The sequence below is a fragment of the Camarhynchus parvulus genome, chromosome Z (assembly GCF_901933205.1).
Source record: "Camarhynchus parvulus chromosome Z, STF_HiC, whole genome shotgun sequence".
NCBI lineage: Eukaryota > Metazoa > Chordata > Aves > Passeriformes > Thraupidae > Camarhynchus > Camarhynchus parvulus.
This window is the reverse complement of record NC_044601.1, coordinates 68,988,743-69,012,006: the sequence shown is the minus strand read 5'-3', so window position 1 is coordinate 69,012,006 and position 23,264 is coordinate 68,988,743. Positions and strand designations below refer to the sequence as shown.

General features: G+C 39.1%; 1 protein-coding gene across 3 annotated transcripts in view; it reads left to right on the top strand.

The window, feature by feature from the left end:
- DYM (dymeclin) overlaps positions 1–23,264 on the top strand; it is a 209,696-nt gene that overhangs the window by 134,071 nt on the left and 52,361 nt on the right. For 2 of the 3 annotated variants that reach the window (XM_030969399.1, XM_030969400.1), the window contains one exon: positions 11,161–11,263. In XM_030969399.1, coding sequence (XP_030825259.1) covers positions 11,161–11,263 — 103 coding nt within the window. Of the gene's footprint in view, positions 1–11,160; positions 11,264–20,109; positions 20,164–23,264 lie in introns of all 3 variants that reach the window. The other variant, XM_030969398.1, reaches the window with a different exon arrangement.

Here is a 23,264-nt window from a genome sequence, read left to right as displayed (position 1 = left end):
GTTTGAATACACATGTCTTGGAGATTGCAGTTTGTGTACCAAGATTGAACATCCTGTGCGAAACTCCTGGTGAAGGTGTAGGGGGAATGATTAAAATTCAGCTCCAAATTCAGCTTTATAGTAGTCCAGCTCAAACTGTAAATTTTTCATGTCTGGAAATTGAGTAAAATGAGATTTTTGAGCCAAAATCACTAACATGATATGGATGGAGGCACTCCATTGAAGGAGGTGGTAATACATGCAATATATTATGCTTTATGCATATTTTACAATAAAAATTTACTTCATCAATATTGGAATTTCACTCAAAGTTCAGGAAATAATAGATTAAGGTTTTATGAAAAGTTTAATTCACTGTCTTGGTTTCAAAAGTGAAACACAATCTTTAATTAAGTGATTGTTCATTGTGCTTTGTTTTGAATGTAGAGTTATTCACTGGTTTGGGTTTTTTTGCATTGTCTTTATTCTTTGTGTGGCCTCAGGCATACTGAACACATGCCATCTAACTTTATCCAGAAGACAAAAAATGCTCATTTCCTTAATAACTGTTCTTTTTACAGCCCGTGATACTCATAAAAGTTCTCAGTGGTTCACAAGTGTTCACAGTGAAAATACAAATTATTTGTAAATACAGATTTGGGAAGAAAAGATTGCTACCCACTATAAACAGTTATGGAAGTTGTGCACAGATATAAATGCATTATCTTGCAATTTTTTTTTCCTTATTGGGGCATTGAAAGTTTACAAGTGGCCTTATTGTTTTCCTAAGGGAGTCCTTGCATCCAAAATTATGTTTGGGAGAACATCTTAGCTGTGGCACCTATGTCAGGTTTGAATTTCTGGTCCTTTCTGTAGTGTCCTTAGCAATGACTTTATTGTGAAGTTGACTGATCCAACTGATTTTCCTTATTTCTTAAAAAAAATGTTTCCAGTTTGTTAAAATTGTAGAGGTTTCATGTCAGTAGGATAACCAAACAGACTGTAGTGATGAGGGAGAGACAGCTAGAGGCTTTCCATGCCCACTAGCAGAATCACTGTGAAGGGAGAAAGATGTGATCAGGAAGGACACCTGGCCAAAGACAAGGTCAGTCCATGAGGAAAGCAGTAAACTGCTTCCTGTGGAGCAAACAGGTCAAAGAGACCTTTAGGACAGGGACCAAGAGAAAGGAGGGAGAAGGGAAACAAAGGCATAAGACAAAAATAGCATTCTCTGTCTGCAGCATATGATGGGTTGTCCTAGGGACTTCTTTCTTGTTGTGCTTCGACACCGGAATTCAAGTTTTATGAAGTTAGGTCAAAGCCTGCACAAGAGAAGGCTTCAGGGACACCTCAGAGCCCCTGCCAGGGGCTCCAGGAGAGCTGCACAGCCACTGGGGACAAGGCACGCAGGGACAGCAGCCAGGCAATGGCTTCCCAGGGCCAGAGGGCAGGGACAGATTTTGGGCTATTGGGAATTAGGAATTGCTGGCTGGGAGGGTGGGCAGGCCCTGGCCCAGGGTGCCCAGAGCAGCTGTGGCTGCCCCTGGATCCCTGGCAGTGCCCAAGGCCAGGCTGGATGGGGCTTGGAGCAGCCTGGGATAGTGGGAGGTGTCCCTGCCCATGGCAGGGGGCTGGGGGTGGGATGGACTTTAAGATCCCTTCCAACCCAAACATTCTATGACTCTGTGAAATTATTTCCAAGTTTCACAGGAGATTGCAATTAATTCATTGTAGCTGTGCCAGGGCACTAAAAAGCCAAACCCTCGCTGAGCCCACGGGGCTGTGTAAGGACAGGGTGGTGCCAGAGGTGAGCGCTGTGAGGGCTCCGGGTACTGAACCAGGACTCCAGGCTCATGTTCTGCTTAGATCTTAGAACAAAGAGGGCTGTTAGCAACACCCATACCCTGTGACCTTCTGCAAGCAGAATGAGTCTGTTGTCTCCTAAAGTGGACTCAGATTATTTCCTGTCAGAATGAGTTTAGAGGGCACAGCAATTCTCTTTCCAAGTGTAGCACGCACCCAAATACATACAAATACATACAAATGTGCTTGCACAGCCAGTGTGTTTCAGCAGAGCTGTGCCAAATCTGAGCTGCTCAAAGGAAAGGGATTTGGACCTTAGGTTGCACAACAGCAGTATCTTTCTAATTTTCATGTTGTAATTTCTTTGTTAGGGTTTTGGGTGAGAGTTTTGTTCAGGATGCTTTCTCAAGCAATTTCCCCTGATTCTCACCCACAGAGCTTTGCCCTCATTCAAGGCAAATGCCATCTCTCAGCAGCCATTAGACCCTTACCCTTATTGAATTAAGTGCAAGTAGATAAAATTGAAATTTTGCAGGCTCTGCCCATTTGATATTCTTATAAAATAGTAACAGGACAAACACAGGGATCATTGGAAGGAATTACATGCATACCTTGAGACACCTAGAACAGATTTGGGGATTTTTAGCTCAGAATAAGCCTTGTGTTTAATCTGAGCTTTGCAAATACATATTCTGTTTATACTGGACATATACTTTCAGCTTTTCAGAATTTAGTTTCCTGCTTGCCACTCTCTTGAGAAGTACAGGAGAGAGATGGTGCTCAGCAAAGCACTGCCCTGTCAAGTCAAAATGATCACGTTCTGTGGGATTTGTGTGCAGGAATTCAGTCCATGGTATATCACAGTCTGCTTATTGAGTTTCTACTTCAATGCATCCTAGAGTTAGGTCCTAGCCCGCCTGTGCCCTGTAAGTGGAGTTACAAGGATGTTATTTGGCATGTCAGACAAAAGGGGAATAAAACGATCTGTACCAAGATACAGGGGAAGGAATTTACTGCTTTCTGTTCCTTTTACTTCTCTAGCAATAGGAGCATCCATTTCCCAACATTGGCTGGAAAGTGGCCATGAGATGCCGAACAATATATGCCTTCAGTTGAAAAATACATTTCCTGGTCTCTGGAAATTAAACTCTTGGCTTATTTTGTAAATATTTACTTTTGTCTTGCCACATCAAATTCCTTTCTTCCATATTGTTTCTAGTGTCATTGTCTTTCTAACTCCATTTTGGCAGGAAATCCTGTTCGTTAATGCAAAGCCTCCCTTAATTGTTTTAAGTTGTTTCTGATTTTGCTTATAAATCTACAAGTGTATGGTGACTTCTTGTTTTTCTACTTAATATAACAATATTCTAAATAATAATGTTATCCTCTGTGAGACAGAATTTGATATGGCTTTATAACACATGACTTACAGATCTCTGCTCATATGTAAGCAGTGGCAGATAAAAGAGTACTCGAAAATTAATAAGATGTTTTGTCATGAAGATATCTTGAAGTATATAATTTATTAGGATCAAGTTTAGGATTGTAGAATTAAAAGAGTGGCCTTTTATGTTTGCTGTTTAACAGGGAGATGGGATAGAAATAATTTTCTTACCCAGGCTGCATTAAAACCATTTGTGATGCCAGAGAGCAGCTCAGGTGAATGACTTTTTACATGACCAGATATCAACAAGATAGCTTTAAACAGAGAGAGGGCAGGTTCAGATTGGGTATTAGGAAGAAATTCTTTATTTAAAAGCAGGGGGCAGGGGGGTGGTGAGGCCCTGGCACAGGATGCCCAGAGCAGCTGTGGCTGCCCCTGGATCCCTGGAAGTTTCCAAGGCTGGATGGGGCTTGGAGCAACCTGGAAGGTGTCCCTGCACATGACACTGGATGGGCTTTAAGATCTCTTTCAACCCAAATCACTCAGAGGTTCTATAGTTTGGGATTTGCCCTGAAATAGCTGCCAGCTGCGGCACATAGCTGTTTCCAAGGGGACACAAACTTATATTTTTAAGAAGGCACAAGATAAGAAAAGCAGAAAAAGGTCTTATCACTGTCCAGCAAAATCAGAACATGGCAATACCCTCCTCGTGTGAATGTTGTACTGTCTGGGAGTTCTTTTCATTCCCTGATCCCTTGAACCCTCTTTGTCCACCAGTGTGGCCCATGCTAGCCATGTTATTTACATCCATGATATTTGTGATGTCTGCGCACTGTGAGTCTCTTGATTTCACATCATCTCCACAAGCCAGATGGACCTAATAGTAAATATAGCAAATCTTTATTCAGCAGAATTTAGTCATGGTTCACTTTACAAGATTAGAAAGAAAGATATAAGGTGCGTTCTTACTTTCTGTTTATTCTGTTATTTAATATTTTAATTGGTTAGATTCCGCTTCCTGGGATCCTAAATGTCTCCCAGGCTTTAGAGTTGGTCTCAAATAAATAAGAGCAGTGCCCCTCTATGAGTAAATGGCCCTGCAAAGGCCTTGGAGTTCTCCATGGCTATTGTCTCTCTTTATTTCTATTTATGTGCCATTGTAGCTTGGATAATTTGAATGCAGAATGCCTCAAGGGCTCTTTAGTAGACATGAGCACAGGGGACTTAGGGATTTTTCTCTGCATTTATTTGTACTAAATGGATTTTTCCCAGTGCTGGGTTCCTTAAGTGCTCACAGAGCACTTCTCCATTGCCCAGACAGGCACTTGCTTACAAACTGTCCCCCACACAGGTCTATGGGACAATGCATTTATTGTATTTCAAGTGGAGCAGCACAGTGCATTTATTTTGTTCTGATGTCTGGTATGACCCTTCACAGACCTTTATTCAACCAGATGGGCATTTCAGGTTGTCTGCTTGGAGACGTCTGTGCTGGGACATATCCATGTCTAGAGGTCTTGTGCCACAGCACACACTTTGTTTTGCTGTAATCCTTTTTAAAAAATAGGTCAACCCAAGGAGTGTTCCTTACATATACAGAAATCAAGGTATGGTTTTAACTTTTAGATATCAGGTTTTGAAAATAAAATCTTTTTAGAGCTTTTTTCTAATATGATTGTCTCATTGTAAAATCCTTTTGTTTAAAAGGAGTATTTTTCGTGTAGCAAGGTTTTGATATTTAAGGCTTTATATTTAAGTCTTTAAAACAGAGAACAATAGTACATTTGGCATGTATATAAGAAGAGTGAGAAAAAGCAGCATAGAGTATTGCTGAATTGTTTGAGAACATCCATTACCAGATAGTGGTTTGTGTTTGGGTGTTGTTCAGTTTGTTTGCAGCACTGCTGAACTAGGAGAGTGAGCAGAAAAAATTCAGAACATCTGAGTTTCCAAACTTCAAATAAATTCTGTGGAGAGGTGCTTTGGTCTTCAAGTAGTTCTTAACTCAGCATATACAGAATATTTCTAGATACCCAGATAAATGAAAATTCACCTTTAGAAGCTCAGTAGTGATTTGAATTGTGAGAAATCCAATCCTTACCCCTTCTTGCTGTCATATAACACTATCTGACTTTCCTCTGCTAATGTCATCAGTTTGTTTCTATCCGTGCCACTTTTTTCAGGCTTCCCTCTCTTTCTTTGTATCACACCATCAGTCTAAGCTCATCTCATACCCTAGGTATTGAGATTGTCTTCTTTCCTCCCAGGTTTTTCTTCCCTCTCTGCCATTGCTTTGACAGTGCAAATAGGAATTTATTGCACCTTGAGCCGAGCTTCAACCTCCTTTGTAAGGGTGCCCATGTAATGATAGTTAAGTTTCTAATAACTCTTTTTTTTTTATTTATTCTGGTATCTTGTAGAATACTGTGTAAGCAAACTTCCTTTCTCCATTTGCATATTTTTGGTTTTTTGGTCAAATCACTCATCTCAAATCCATTGAATAAATGAGTTTTCAAGAATTTCGTGGAGAAGTATGTTTTCTGGTTTAGATCCTGTGCATTTTCATACAATTGTTTCAAAATCTTTCACGCAGGATGCCAGGGGCACTTGCTGCACAGCACAACTTTACTGGATATAAAATCATAGAATTGTTTTGGTTGGAAAGGATGTCTAAGTTTGAGTCCAACCCTGCTCCCCAGCACTGCCCAGCCCACCACTGCCCCATGTCCCCAAGTGCCACATCCACATGGCTTTTAGACACCACCAGAGATGGAGACTCCACCACTGCTCTGGGCAGCTGTGCCAGGGCTAGACAGCCTTTTCCATGAAGAAACTTCTCCTGATATCCAAACTAAATGCCCTGGCACAACCTGAGCCATTTCTGCTTGTCCTATCACTTGTTATCTGGAACAAGAGACAGACACCCAACTGGCTTCAGCGCCTTTCCCAGTTCTGTTCCCTTCTCTGGACATGCTCCAGTGCCTCAATGTCTTTCTTGTCATGAAGGGCCATATTTTTGTTAAAACCAAAGACAGGTACTCTTTCAGCAGCTTTGTTGCATTATAGGCAGCTGTTTTTTCTTTGGTCATCCTTAGCTGCTGCTTCCAGGGTGAAATCCTTCATACCTAGGGAGCAGCTGGGATTGCTTGCTGCTGCATTAAGTCTCAGCAAGTTTATTTTTGTGTCCAACTTCTCAAAAGGTAAGAAAAATTTAATTAAAATGCCTTTTCTCTTTACTTATCACTCCTGTAATGACTGTGCCATTTGCAAAGTTTAATTGTAGTATTTAATAGAATCACAGAATACCCTGAGCTGGAAGAGACCCACCAGGATCACCCAGCCCAGCTCCTGCCCTGCACAGACCCCCAGCAATCCCACCCTGTGCATCCCTGGCAGCGCTGTCCAAAGGCTCCTGGAGCTCTGGCAGCCTCGGGGCTGTGCCCATCCCTGGGGAGCCTGGGCAGTGCCAGCACCCTCTGGGGAAGAGCCTTTCCCTGATATCCAAACTAAACCCCCCTGGCACAACTTCAGGCCATTGACATTTCTTTACCCTTGATGTATATCGATATAAGTCACTTTATATATTCTCTCTGTATATTGAAAGTATTTTGATGGCTTGATCAAGTGTTTATCAGCTTTTGTTATTTAGATGGCCCAAGAATGTATTCCTGTTGGGAACTATTAAGAATATTTTTCAGACTGTTGGGATGTCTCAGTTCATATAATGCATCCCATGTTACTTTTTATTATTCAACTGTATTAATTAAAAAAAAATCTCACATGGAGCAAAGTCATATAAATGATTTGTAGAAGCCTGTTACAACAGGGGTACTGTGCTTTATTTTTCTTGCAGTCTCATTGAAAGACCATTGACAAGGTATATTTTTTAGTGTTGGTGGTATCCTCCTTGGAATGAGTTTCACAATCACTGTTCCAGTATTATGCTCAGGACAAACTGGCATGTTGTTGTTCTGGAGCATCCTATTCACTTCCTTAAAGTAAAGTACACTGCTTCCTTTCCTTCTCATTGTTCAAAGCTTTCAGAAAACATTTTGGTGAATTCTAACTTCAGATTTCCTTTCAACTTTTAATTTTAATTCTCACATCTTTTTTTCCAAATTTAGTTATAAAAGCTGCATTTTATACATTGGGGTTTTTTGATGTGAAAAGTGTACTTTATGAGCTTTTTCAAACTGATGTAAATTAGACTTTTTGAGGCACTTGTTAGATGAGTTTCCATATTGGCTTTTTTTTTTCCTTTTGGGATCTGCATGCTTTGTGGAGTTGACTTTTTGAAAGTGCTAAGTTCATATGTTACTGGTTTGCATTTTATTGTGTGTGCAAATAGCACTTAATCAATTAATTGGTATTAGCAACCATTACTATTTAGTCTGTATTAATTTCTTTCATTTATTGGAGTTCAGCCCTGAGTTAAATTAAAACCTGCTGTGTAAAGGGAGGTAAGAAATCTATGTTGTTTTAAATTCCTTAAAAACAAACAACCACAGGACCTTGAGACTGTTGTTCAGCCTTTAGTCTTCCTTGCTGGCTGAGCTCATTGCTGCTGCGATTTGATGATCTGTAATAGATCACATTATCCCAGAATGGTGTGGGTTGCAAAGACCTTAAAGCTCACACTGTGTGTGGTCAGGGGCACCTTCCACTAGACCAGGCTGCCCCAAGCCCTGTCCAGCTAGGCCTTGGACACTTCCAGGGACCTGGGGACTCCCAGCTGCACACAGCTTCTCTGGGCACCCCATGTCAGGGACTCACCACCCTCACAGCCAGGAATTTCTCCTGATAATGCCAGCTGATGGTCTTAATCTTCCTAACAGATGCCAGCTGTTACCTCATCTTGCTCTTATTCCAGCTTGCTGTTTTGCTCACTGTGCATTGCCCTGGATGTGTGCTCACTATGCATTGGCCTGGATGTGAGGGAGAGAGGAGTTCAGATGAGGGGTACCAAGATGATTTAATTGTTCTGGACATAGCTCTTTGTTGTTATGAAAAGTCCATAATGGGTGAAATTGGAGGGCTGTCAGGCTCCATAGCCTGCCTGACAGTTGATGGAGAAGAGTGGATGAAAGAGGACAAATATTCCGGTAGAAAAATCCATATTCTTGTCAGCCTGTGCACGCTGCCCTTAGTGACCACATTGTACATATATTTCTCTTTTTGATCTCAACTTGGCTTTTAGTTGGGCAAAAATAGATGTGTGATGAAGACACATGAGGGAAATTTGGGAGACAGTCACAGCTTCCACTTCTGGACCTTGTACCTTGTTGTGAGGAGGGGAACAACCTTGTTGTAAAGGATTTTTGCTTTTTTAAAATTGCGTTATTCGTGCCTTGAAAATAAAAATCAAGCTTAAAATCCTACATATGCTGGAGACATGGCTGCTGCAAAATAAAGCAACTCTTCTAGAATGCAGCATTTGTGGTGATGAAAGATATTTATGAGCTAAACTTCATAGAAATGCCTTTTGAGGGTTATAACTAACCCTGTGCTGAGACTTTAAAAATTAGTCTGATATTTATCAAGGTGGTTTTCAGAGCTGGAGACAGAGGCACAATAATAAGTGAATGACTTAGAATTGAAGTTTTGCACCAATTTAGGGGGCAGCAGTATTTCCTAGGAAGCTCCAAATCCATTCCTAATCACAATATCTGGCCTTGATTTCTTTTTTTTTTTCTGTGTTTTGCTGTAGTGTTTTTGTGGGTGTGTTTGAGTTTGCAGTTCTATGCATTTTTATTATGAAAAATTTAGTATGAAAAATCCTGCCATGTATCCCTGTCCTTGTGCTTATCTAAGGGATGGTCCTTAGAGAAGGATTACCAATGGATGGAGGAGAGAATTGTGTTGAGTTTTTCTAACCTGGATATCTGTGTTATGGGCACTGGTCCCACAAAAAATTGTTCCAGCATGGTGTGAAGGACATGAGTTTGTGGCTGGGAAGCAGAACTTTGCAAGGGGAAAGACAACAAAAGCCTCTGCACTGCTGCTCTTTAACTAGAAATCAGCCACCAAGATCTCCCTTATGCGATAAACTCTACTTATAATGCACATAATTAAAAAAAAAACCCTTTAAGGAATATATAAGGAAATAATTTGTCCATTATTTTCCTTTCTGCTTTTCTCCAGTTCTCTACATTTCTACTGGAATAAATAAATTTACTTTTTGCTGTTCTGGTTCCATGCAGAGTACCACTGAATGTTCATTTTCTTCTCTATATGCATTGGACACATGCACTTTCAAAATCTTGATCCCTTTTCCTTGTTTATATTTAAAATTCATTTAAAGACAAAATGCTGTATGTGTTTTGGAGAAGAATCTACTAGTTGGAAATATGCTTTATTCCAAACTCTTCCTCTTTGTGAAATTATCTTTATCTTCTGGAGCAGACACCAGATTTAACCTGATTTTGCTGCATCCCACATAAGCATCTCCAGCCTGGTTTTAACTGATTATTTTGTCTCCACAGCACTAGATGGTGCTGATGACAGTATCTCTGAAATCTGAGTCTTCAAAGATACCCATGGTTGCAGAAGTAGTGCTACTGTTTTCTACCAAGGACCAGTTTGCAGATCCAGTTATTGATCTGAACAAAAATTTCAGTCTGTGAGTGCAGTAATAGAATATGGGAGAGGGAAAAAGGTGGAAAGCTACCAATAGATCTTAATTTCTGTGTTGCTTCTTCCCCTTTTAGCATGGAATGTTCTAATGGTATTGACTAATAGCTGTGAGTTAGTGTAACTAATTCCTCCTGGCTGTGAGGAGTGTTGGAAAAGCCTTTTCCTGAGATTCTTGACTAGCAATGGGATGACAAGAGCTCATGACAACCTAGCCATTCCACCCTCTAAAACACATACAGTCATCCTTGGAAATCCTGATAGGAGTCCTGTAATGCTCCAAAAAGAAGTAAAGAAATCCACATGATGTTTTTAAATGCAGAAAGCCTAAAAACATCTGACACCTAACAAGAGCAAATGGCCTCAGGTTGCACCAGAGTAGGTTTAGAATGGATGTTAGGGAAAAATTCTCCATGGAAGGGGTTGTTCTTTCACAGGCTGCCCAGAGCACTGGTGGAGTCTTCATCTCTGGAGGGATTTAAAAGCCACTATTTAAAAGTGGATGTGGCACTTAGGGACATGGGTCAGTGGTGGCCTTGGCAGTGCTGGGGGAATGTTGGACTCGATGGTCTTAGAAGCTCTTCCAGTATGGGGATGGGTTCATCTGTTAGTTAATAGCCATGTTTGAGCTACCCAGGGCTTTAGAGGAGTGTCGGACTCCTTGCTGCTGCTGAGCATTACCTGATGGTCTTTGCCTACTGCTGTTACTTCCACCATTCTCCTTGTAAATCAGGTTACACCATCCTCTCTGAGTGTCATTGCCCTGCTTTTTTCCAGAATGCAAGAAAAATATGTTTATTTCTCTGTATGTGTATGGACCTCTGATTTAACAGATTATAAAGCTAACGTAATCCTTTTTCACTTGACTTAGGCTAAAATAAATTTGAAAATAATACGTACTAGTAAAATGCAATAACTCAGCCTCAAAATACACAAAGCTTTTATCATATACTCAGATTTCTCCTGTCTAAGCAATAGGTTATTAAAATGGATAATATATGAGATACTTAAGTATATATTACAGTGTATTGCATGAGGTGCTGCACTTAAAAATTGCATTCTAGTGAACACAAACTGTTTATGAACTAAAAATGCATGTATGCCATTCCTTCTGTGACGATATCACTTTTAAGAATTTAATAATGAACAGAAAATGTTCTTCAGAGCATATATTGTATAGAATGTTTCTGATTCAAACTCTGCTGTTACTTACCCAGATGCTAAATAAATAAATAAATAAATAATACAACTGTGCATTACATTCTAAAAATTTTATGTATATAATAAGACGCCTTTCCTTTCTGAACAATCTTAACTATTTCAGGACACTCTCGTGAAGTTATTTTAATTTCTTTTTCCCCCAGTCTGTTTTCTCTGTTGTCTAAAAAACACAACAAAGTTCTGGAGCAAGCCACGCAGTCCTTGAGAGGTTCCTTGGGTTCAAACGACTCTCCACTTCCTGATTATGTGAGTATCAAAATGAATGTTGTTATGGGTGCTTCGGAATTCAAGTCATACGTCCCTAAATCTGCAAAGAATTCTCAGTGTGTGGCAGCTGAGCAACCACCGACATCAAAATACAGGAACCTGTATGAATGATGTCATGTCTGAAACGTCTCTAAAAAACAAGAATTACACTTAGAAATGGCAGAACAAAACCACAGCTATGCAGAAGGAAGAGACTTAACTGTCAACTCATGCTTTTCAAGCCATTTGTAATTCAGAATATTTAAATCACACCATTGAAAATGGCATTTTTAAGAAGTGGGCTTTAGCATCCACAGAATCTTAAAATGCCTAAAAATGATTGAAAACAATTCCCAGTGAGCCTCTGAGGGAGTACTGGAGTCATGGGGTAAATTAGTATGTTCTGAATACATGGATACTTACAGTTCCCTTCAGTTTGCTGAGCCAATGCCCACAAGTAGGCAACAATTTTGTATTTAATTGCGTGGCTTGTTGGGAAATCTCTGCTTTGGGTGGAAGAAGGAGACGTCTTGAGAGGACTTGAATAATATCTTTGTGCTCCTGAAGTATCTTTGGTCTGTACTCATTTGAACCCTCGCTGCAGTACTGTGTGCAGGAAAGAAAAGTTGATTTATCATTTGCTTGGGATTTTTGAGGATGAAAATGTATCAACTGTTTTATTTTCAGGGCTAATGCATGATCCATAATATGCCTGCCTGAGACTTTGCATATCCTATTACTCTAGTATTAAATATAAAAATACCTAAAAAGATAATTTGATATAATTGTTTAATGACTTAAATAAGGAAACAACATGATGCACATTTCTGCAAAACACATAGGCACACATAGGCATGTGGTAACATAGATATGAAGATCTGTATTTTAAGATATGTAAGAATACTTGCTTAAAAAAAAAATGCTTGAAAAATATTTTATGGCTTTTGAACTTTTTAACTTGCTGGATGTAAACAATGCTGCAGTTAAGGAAAGGCCAAGGGGGAAAGGCTTTCTGTATGAAGTTGTCCCCTTACGTTCAGAAACAGCTGAACAATGCAGCTGATAGAGCTGGGAAAGCTCCCTGGAGTACAGCCAAGAGGCTTAGATACTCCACTGATTTTTTTTCTTTTTACTGTTGGTATGATGTAGGGATGGAAGGGGGAAAGAGAGCCCTTGGAAAGATTGGTGTAGGGGAGAGTAAATTAAGTTCATGGCCTGTATTTTGAAACAATAAGGTAAACTGTTAAGGCATGGCTTTCTGGTCCTTTCTTTTTACTCTCCAAATTGCTCATGTTACAGCTCAGCCTGAAATATAGGCAGTTGACTAAAAAATGTTGAGGCCAGATTTCATCACTTCAGCATATTCTGCTTCTGAAAACCTGTGTTTATGTTGTGTGTAAGAACAAGGAGGAGTGTAGGAGTGGAGGGGACTGAAATGTCAGAAGTCCTGAAGCACATTTTACCTCTGTATCCCAGCGTGGAGCTAAGGAAAAGGGTGATTCCAGTATTGCCTGCTCTGCACAGGTTTGTTTGTTGAGAGGTGGAGGTTTGCCTAATAAGCAGTTCTCTTGCCAGGTTCTGTTTGGACCAAATATGTATTTTTAAAATGCCTTTTTCACCATTTTTTCATTCACTTTAATTTAGAAATTATTCATTTTCTTACTGTGCTCTGTAATCCAAATGGGAATTTGCATGGAACCCGAATCCAAGGGTTAAATCACATAAAAGTATTCTAGGTGCTGTTTAAGATGTTGTCCTAAATTCTGTGTGTTTGAACCGTAGTACTCTTTATATTCTAGTAAGTTTTTGATCCAATACACAGTCCCTAAGCTTATACTCACTGATGGTGGTAGGAATATACTGAGTTCTACCTTTACATGTTTATTAATGTTCTTTTTGTGAGTTTTCTGCTGCAGTCTGCCATCAGGTTTTGGTGTAACAGCAGACCTGGGAACTGGAATGAGGATCTGACCCCATTGGCCTTGATATTGTTCTTGCTGGGGTTTTTCTGGTTTTTAAAAAAGAAAAGAGCAACTTGTTTCATTTATTGATGCTGGACCAGTGTCCTGGTCCTTTCCTGATAAACTCTTGTCAGTGTGGTGGATTCAGGAGCAGGATGGAGAAGGCAGCAGGACAGAGACAACCAACCCGTCATTATTGCCTCGAAGACAATCCTTTGCTAAGACTATTATTAATTGTTAGACACAATCCTTTGTTAGACTATTAGTCGTTGTTTTTGTAGCAGCATTGACCTGTTTTGAAATACTACATATGATCCAATTGGAAATGGGAAGAGTCGGCTTAAGTTTATCTTTCTTACTTTCTTGCATTCAATGAAAGCATGTTTTCCAATATTTTTAGCAAACAAGAAAACTGGTAATAAAATAATTGAGAATTTTGCTTCTTTTAGTTCAAATCAAGACATATTACTTAAGTAAACATATCAATTATTTTCTTGGTAATTTGATTACAGCCTAATGTAATTTATCAAATCAGAGGTACTTAACAGCATAAATAGAGACATGCTAACTTCTCTAGGGAAGTAGCACATCAGATGTGTTGTTGGAGTTACCATCTACACCAAAAGTTTCTTTTCAAGGATTTCATAGTATTCTTTATGGTTTTTGAGTGCTTCCCCTGCTTTTTAAACTACAGCTGGTAATGAGAGATTCTCCTTAACTCCTTCTATGAAGAAGAAGAGAGAAAATTTTGATTTTTGGCAAGTTCATGTCATTTTCTTATTGATGTGAGAAAAACCAGTTTCCTTAATGCAAAAATTGAGGAAATTAAAAATTAAATGCAGGTATAGTATTAGATTCAAGTAGTTTGCCAGACATCATCACTTGAGTCTTACCTCCTGAATTTTGGGTTTAAAAAAAATTGTTCTAGCCAGATGAAGTTTAAATGTGTTAGGAAAAATTCTAAAAATAATCCCACTTAGTGGCAATATATTCAATTATTTAATACACAGCATTGTAATTTAAACAGCATGTCAATGGTGGATGAAATTTGGGATAAAAATCTTGTAGAGTAATATCAAACTTTTCATATGAATGGATACATTAATGAATATATGGAGAGCCATTCTTCAATCCTCTGTCCAAAATCTGGATTTTGGCTTATTTAGTATAAAATGAAAGCATGTTGGTAACTCAAAGGGAAAAATGTAAAAAATACAAATGTAATGAGCTTTGTGTGTGCATGTATATGTATAAAACTACATGTTTTGATGTGTAGTTATATATATAAAGTCTGCAGTAGCAAAGCCTGTGGTACTGGAGACATCCCAATTAGAGCTGACTTTTCATGACTCCTTCCCAATCCAGTAAATTTACCCACTGTGCAAAGCTGGCTTTCATGGAGGGCTGGAATTCTGCAAATGTTGATGAGTTTTTCTCTCATCTTGATAACCAGAATTAAACTTTGCATCTGGATGATGAGATTTCTGTATTATTTTCTTTTCCCCCTCAGTTTGTGCTCCATAATGGGCTAAATGAATTCCAATATTTAGATTCTTCTTTGATTTTTCCCTGATTTATATGGTAAATAGAAAGCAGCTGTCTGTTTAACCATCTAACTCTTGAAACTCCTAGGCCCCTCGAGCGTCATCTGGAAGTAATGTAGCTTGTAAAACAAAGCTAAGAAGAAAAAGCAATGTTTGTTTTATGTGGGATGAATGACTTCAGTTGGGGTCCCTCTAATTTGGCCATTATGGGGGTTATTAAAAAATAGTATTACAAAAGTGGTTTCAACAAAAAAGAAATTTGGGGGGGTGGGAGCTTATATCTTGTTATTACATTTGATTATACTCAAACCTCCAAGTACTTCATAAATAGTCCTTCATTTGAGTTTCCCCAAGAGAGAACCAGCCCAGTCTCCCCTCTGTACCTCAAGAAATGTAAAAAGGTTCCCCTGCGTCATTTACTTCCTAAGAAAAACTTGCCTGTTATAATTAAGAGCTCCATATTTATCTTAGAAACTTGAAATTGCTAAAGAGTAGGTAAAATCAGGTACATGAACTGCAGTAGGTGCTGTCTTTTAAGCATAATGGAACAGATCTAGAATCTATTAATGTTCTAGTTTCAGTTACGTGCAGAGAAGTTAATTTTTAATCCAGTATGATAAAAGCCAGTATTTTATTCACTAATGACGTGAACAATTTGGCCTTTAAATAAATGTTGTGATGTTTAGGGGATTAGAAGGAGATGATCTGTAAGCCTTTCCAGCCCAAATCATTCTAGGATTATATGATTCTATGAATCATAGAGCCATTTGGAGTGGAAAAGACCTCTAGGTTCATCAGGTCCTATAATATGTTCTGTGCTTGCCTATCTAATATTACATGAGGTATCTTGCAGCTCTATCTGATTTTTTTAATTATCTAAAGAGCAGTTTAATGCAGAGCTCTGCCATCACATAGAAGTGTTCTCCTATAAACGTGTGCTATCACAAAGAAATGGGAAGTCTTCCCTGCAATCATCTGATGACTCCAGAAATGATGCAGAAATGAAATTAAACCTACTTCCAAGTAAACTGGTGGGCTGTAATAGAGTTAGTGCGATGCAATTAACATTGTTCAGCTGGTAGTCTGTAAAGTACTGCTCGGTGGAAACTGCTAAGAACTCACAAAATATGTAGAACTGGATACACTGTTGGCAGAATGGGAAACTTTTGCCAAATTAAATCAAGACTGCTGACTGAAATATGTCCATATTTGTCAAATACTGGAGTGACGAAGGTAGTTTTGTTATGTTGTTTTGGGTTTTTTTGTCATAATCTTTCTTTAAAATTCAGAACTCACCTACTTACCACCCAAAGCACTGCCTAGGTCTCTTCAGTGTTTTTGTTGTTTCTATTTTCTTCCATTTCAAAATGGCATCAGGAAACCCAGTAAGATTTTTTTTTAATGTCTTAGTCACGCATCATTAGTAGTCTAAAAAACTTCATTTTTGTGTGTGAATTTTTAGTTTCTCATGTTGTCTAGAGGAATAAACTTAAAATGTGACTATACAAGAGAATTTTTATTAGGGTGTTGTTTAATGAAAGCATATGGTAAAGCAATATAGTACTGGGTGGGTTTTGAATAGTATGTGGATTCTAGCTGTTCAAGTTGCACTTAATAGGAGAGTCACCTTGTTTTGCAGTATAATACCTTCTTTTTGATTACTCTGACTTGATGGCTGATGAAGTAACGTTTTCAATATCAGGTTATTCTTGGGTTTGCCTGTCTCCAGTATTGAGCAGAGGGCCTAAAAATACTTTTTCTAAATATTAGTCATACCCTCCTTCAGATGAATTATATTTTATAGAATATTACTCCTACCTAATCCCCCTATTTTTATATCACCAAAAAATAGCTATTTCAGAATAGACTGAAATAACCAACCTAACCCAAATCTAAAGCAAGCTTTTCTATTGAGTAATAGCTGAATTTTGCAGTTCTGTCTGAATTCTTAATCAGTTCTTTCCTTTAAATGAATTGAAACTTTCATAAGAAAATGCTGCATAAATTATCCTTAAACAGAAGAACTATCCTAAAATCCTGTGAAAAAATATGTTGGTGAAGTTCAGTCTCTTTAAACTTCTGTATATTATTATGAAGTACTAATAGTTATTTGCAGCTGGCTTTTGCATTATTATATCTTTACAAATGCATTGCTTGTGTTTGAAAGATTTTTACATTAAATACATTGAAGAATATCAAGATGATATCCTTCAATAGGATGTTGGTCTTTCATCACCCAGGACTTCCACAAAAGTGCCATTGGTGTCTGGTATTTGTGTTACACAGATGGTTTTAAGCTTTATTTCACTTAAAAATTCTCATTATTTTGGCAAATAGGGATGAAAATTCATTCGGTTTGAAAAAACATTTACTGTGGCAGTAGCATCTTATGATCATCTGATTGAAAATCTTTCATTCTTCAGGTTTGTGAGAAAGGAAAACCAATAAGTGGAAGAACACCTGCTAAATTTCAAAACCCCTTGTTTTGCTTGTTAGAAACATTTGAAATAAACAAAACATGATAATATTTTTTTTTTACTTTTTCTTGTTTAATAGTTGTAGAGCTTTAGTACATTGTCATTATTTTGCAGTAAAGGGTATAAATTATGGCATTTGTTCAAAATCTGCACTCAAACCCTATGTTTTTTGAGAAGACTGCTTAAATGAGTGTTCTTAAAACAAAAGATGATTAAACTGAAGAAGTTGTAAGACCTTGTCTTACAAAAGGATGAGATCTTGGGGTTCCTTTGCAGCTCCATAAGTTAAACAGGAGAACTTTGTAAGCTGATTTTTCTCCTCTACAGCTAATTGGGTTGCATTTGAGAGAACTGGAAGCCTGGGTATTTTAGAAGGGTCTTAGGTGTAGCTGTAGATAGAAAATGTGATACATTATTAAGATAAAGCCCTCATAGGCCTCTCTATAAAACTGTTTATTACTGACATGTAAACCAACATTTGTTTTATTCGCACTAATGGCAAGTATTGAAGTGTTTGGATGAAAAAAGGAGCAGTACTGATCCCCAAAGCACCCTTTGCTGATTTGGTCATTAGATGCTTTTCCTGCTGCCTGTTTCACATGAGTGGGTTGTTCAGGGTTTCTCAGAAACCAATTATTCACCTGGATGGTTCATCTTGGTCAGACGTCCACAGACAAACAGAACAACCTAATGCAGTAGCTCTCCAAAGAGTAGGATTTATTTTTATAGCAGCAATCTATTTCAACAATGCATTAAAACAATTTTCTGGTGTTCCTAGCGCAAGGTTTTGATTGAAAAATGTAGTGCTTAAAAACCATAAGTATGTGACCATATGTTATAAACATCCCAGTAATTGTTTTTTTAAACATGCAGCCATATAAAGTAGAGGAAATGGATGAGGAAGAAAGTATGTACCAAACCTTTTAGGCTGTTTGGTACTAAATATCTAACTGGAATTGGAATTTCTGTGTGCTGCTTTTTCTCTATGAGATATTGGCGGAACATGTTGTACCTTCCATTTCCAATTTCTCCTCTTCATATTTTACAGGCACATTTACAGAAAAACCAGTGAGATTTTTGTATGTTTTTAGTTGATTTAAAAAAAGCCATCCATTACTACCAAAGGGTACTAAGAAGTTATTAAAAAAGTAACCAAACACAGATCTTTAGACTCGTTCATTGCAGAGATCTGTGATTTGGCTCTGGAAAGACAAAGAAAATACTAGAAATTAGGGTGAACCAAGACCCCATGATTTTGAGAAACATGCTATAAGAGGAAGATAGTGTGCTTCACATTGGATAAAATAATGGAAGAAGTTATTCACCTGTGGAGATGCTGCTCAAATCTGTCTGAACTGAAACATCCACACCTCCAGTGCTGGGGATATCTCTGGGCCCTCAGGACAAGAGAGACACTGAGGGGCTGGAGCGTGTCCAGGGCAGGGAACGGAGCTGGGGAAGGGGCTGGAGCCCCAGGAGAGGCTGAGGGAGCTGGGAAGGGGCTGAGCCTGGAGAAGAGGAGGCTCAGGGGGGACCTTGTGGCTCTGCACAGCTCCTGACAGGAGGGGACAGCCGGGGGGGTCGGGCTGTGCTCCCAGGGAACAGGGACAGGAGGAGAGGGAACGGCCTCAGGCTGGGACAGGGCAGCCTCAGGTGGATATCAGGGAAAAGTCTTCGTGGGAAGGGCTGTCCAACCCTGGCCCAGCTGCCCAGGGCAGTGGTGAGTCCCCATCCCTGTAGGGGTTTAAAAGCCGTGTGGATGTGGCACTTGGGGACTTGGGTCAGTGGTGGCCTTGGCAGTGCTGGGGGAATAGTTGGACTCCATCTTCGTGGGCTTTTCCAGCCTAAACAGTCGTGTAATTTGGGACCATTTTCTACCTCTGCAGAGTCACATTTATTACACATTGTGTCCATGTTACTGAAGCAAGTTCATCTCATCAGTTTACAATTTATCTTCTCGTGCCCCCTGAGCAGCATTTCCCAGTGTCATGCCGAGGGCAATTCTCCCACTGGTGGCTGTTGTTAATATTACCTGTAATGTTACACAACTGCTGCTGATTGGCAGTGTGGGCGGCCAGAAGACTGAGGGATGGGATGAAGGCAAGGAGAGTATTTTAAAGGGAATGAGTCAACCATATTAAAAGACTGTCTTGGTATGAAGTGCATAAGAAAAAGGCTTGGATACGAAAAATTATTAATATAGACAGAAATCCAAAACCAAAATTGGATTTTGAAAAAGGGTAGGCTCCTCTCTGCTGCTCATGAAGTATCACATGGAGCAAAATAAGCCACTTACTGAAAAATTATTTCCTCATCACCTGGCCTGAAAACAGCATTAAAGAAATGTAGAAGGGAGAATTTACATTTTGTTTATCCTCATTGACAAGAGTGGATTCTTGTTCTTTGTGAAATACCTTCCTGAAAAACCTCTCAGAAAATTTAGAGAATGTATTTAGAAGAAACAGAAATTTAGGAGTCTGTTACTCATTTTTATTGAATTGTATGGACACCCTAATGTTTTTCACAGGTGTAATTGAAAAGATAAACTTTTAATTCCCTTTCATTCCAATCAGCTATTTCTCCTAATTTTCTCATTTCTTTGTTGATTAGGAACTAAGTGAATTAGTGGAATACATTGCATATTTCATGTGCTAAGTCAGTTTTCATAAATAGGGATTCTTCCCCAGAATTGGTTAATTATAGAAACAATAACCCAGACTTTGCACAAAAAGTAGCAATTCGTAACAATCTCTGAGTTAGAGTCAGAGGACTAGGGGTGTTCAGCCTGGGGAAGAGAAGGCTCTGGGGAGACAAGCCTCTAATACATTGCCATTGTTTAATCCTCCTGTATTTGTTATCCCCAGCACTTTTGGGAGATGTCTGATTGCCTTCACTTCTCTGAAACAAAGTTGAGACACGTAAGATACTTTTTTTTTTTTTTTCCCATTTGCCCTTCAGATATGTTACTGGAATGTAGTGGAGCTCTTCCAGAGCTGCTCTTGTTCATATTCAGGCTGGAGCCCAAGCAGGGTGAGCTGTGGCCCACTACTGAACAACATATTCTCCAAAGACATTGTGTTCCAATGCATTTTTCTGTTGCTATCAAGCTGGCACGGTGTGTACAGAGCCTGTTCCACTCCAGCATTTGTGTGTGTGTTAACCCAAACCCTTGACCTCAAAGATAATGTTGGTAATAACAAAAAACAGCCGTCCTGTTCTAGAGAAAATAAAATGTATTGTAACATTGCAGGTTCAATTTGCTTTATTCACTGCAATAGGACTCATTTTCTGAAGTATATATGTTCTCCCCAGATAAACTGTGGAGGAAATGGATGTTGCAGTTCCCAAAGGCAGGTCTTTCGTCTACTCACCAGCAGATAATTTGTGGCACTCACAGAGAAATAAGATGCTTACTCAATGCAGCCAAAAAACGTTATCTGAACAAATAATGACAAGTTTTCCCATCCCAGTACTAATCTTCTAGATTTTGATAAATTGAGTCAATAGGAAGAGTCATGTTACATTCCCATGGGAAAAAGCTTTGTGGAATTTTTCTGATATATAAAATTATTTTTCTGCAATATATTAGCCATCTTAAAGTGTGATAAGTTAATTAAAGTTTGTTAGAAAACTTAGTGTAAATTATAGGTAACCAGTTATAATCACAAACAGGATTTTGGTGAGGAAGAGTGGAGGGATCTGGGATGGATGTATAACATACCCAGGTGCTTCACTGTCTTTCAGCAGTAATCTGTCATCTTCTCCCTGTCTGTCACTGCTGAGTTTTATGAACCAGACTATACAAAATAAACTTTGGTCCCAAAATAGACAAGGCTTCATAAATATTTCAGGAAATTTTATTTAGTTGGATAATGCAGTTTTCACATATTTCCATCAAGAGCATTTTGCCTCAAAATTTGAGAAAATACCATCTGTTGCTTATAGTTCATTTTGGAGCAAATGCCTCTGTGCATAGACATCTACAATTATTTTCTGTGAGTTTTGGGTTTTCCACATCTCAGTTAAAGGTTTGTTTTTTTGGTGTTCAGGCTGCAGCTGCTCTGTGCTTCCAGAACATTTAGCAGCACAGTGGTCAGCAACTTCTGTGTTTATCAGAACTGATGCAGTGTCTTTGTGACCAAATGTATTTCAAAAATAGGATAGAATGTAGTAAAAAGTGATTTAATCTAAAAGATAAACCATTTATTTGGTTTGTTTGCTGTCAGCCCTCAGAAGGCTGTTTCTCATCTCCTTACAATTTCCACTTTATTCAGCTCAAGAGAGCAGTTCTTGAAATTTGTTCATGGAGGTTTTTTGGGCCCAGGTTAATATAATAAATGATAGTTTTACTGGCAGTGACTAGTTTTGAAGAATTGGAAAGGTAAGAGGAAAACAAAACCACTTTCTTATGTTTTCTAATCTTAGAAGAACTTATCTTCCTTATACTGAAAACCACTTCAAAGCTCAATAATGTGATTTTTCTGATAGGTTTCACATATCTTTGTTAAGCTATTCCCTTTAATTTTCAAAATATTTGACACCACTGAAAGAATGAATATAGCACATGTGCTGAGTGGTGTCAAAGAATTACTTCTTTAACCATGCTGCTATCTTTTAATGTATCATAAGAAGTAAAGACATTTTCCATGATTTATCTTCAGCTCTGGTGTAAGATGATGGCTGTAAAGCAGCTTATTCCTGCTCACAGGAGTTTGAGAATCCTGTGCCATAACCCCTTGTCAGTTGTCTGCTACCTGGGACCTGACATTTTGTGTCATGCACTGCTGCTGTTCAGTACTGAACCATCATATAAACTTTCCTGTGTGCAAGCTGTAACCTTCTACATGAACAGCAACAGGTTAAATCAACCTTTTTTGTAATTACTGCTTTTAGACATGCCTAATATTGTCAAGAGGAGTTTTTTCTGTTTTGTGGTGCTTTTCTATTGTTGTCTTACCCATCTCAGTGTCCCTTTGCAGTGATTTTTGGTGTTTGAGGAGAGCAGGAGTCTTGCTCTGTGGCAGCAGAGGCAGTGTGTGGCCTTAGGAGTAACACCATTCCCTTGCCTCCTTGGCATTCCCCGAATTGTAATGATGGATACATCTGCCCTGTGAACCCCTTCTGACTTTCTTATGCCTCCCACAGAAATTTCAATAGCAATCTTCAACCCAAGGGCAGGAATACAGAATCTTTTGGCTGCTGGGTAGAGAGAAGCACTGACTTTTCCCACTGACATCCTGTGCATCATCAGGACTGGAAAATCTGCTTGGATAGTATGGAAATTATGGAAACCCCATTCAGTCTCTATTTGTATTGAGTACTTGGATTACACAGTCTTGTGTGTGAAGTTTTTTCTCTTAGATAGGGTCAGAATTATTTGGGTTGGTGCTTTCAGTGGGAGAGAGCAGTTCCAAGGCGTTGATGGTTTTGCTGCGTCATAGCAGAAATGCTGAACCACAGGATCTGATCAGTGAGGAACCATACGAGAACTTAGGAATTCAGATTCTGTGAAGTTAACAGCTTTAGTCGGGGATCAGTATATGTTCAGTTTGTATATATTCAATTTTTTAAATTGAATATATTCAATTTTTAAAATTGCTTAGACACTGAAGTTTGGTCTGCAAGACCATCGAATTGTAGGATCCATTTGCTTTGGAAAAGCCCTCTCATGTCTGGGTTGGAAAAGTCATTGAGTTTAACCATTTCCCCAGCCTGCCAAGGCTACCACTGACCCATGTCCCCAAGTGCCACATCCACATAGCTTTGAAATCCCTCCAGGGGTGGGGACTCCACTCTGGGCAGCTGTGCCAGGGCTGGACAGCCCTTTTATGAAAGAAATTTTCCCTACTGTCAAACCTGAACTTCCAGCAGCACAGCCTGAGGCCGTTCCCTCTCCTCCTGTCCCTGTTCCCTGGGAGCACAGCCCGACCCCCCCGGCTGTCCCCTCCTGTCAGGAGCTGTGCAGAGCCACAAGGTCCCCCCTGAGCCTCCTTTGCTCCAGGCTCAGCCCCTTCCCAGG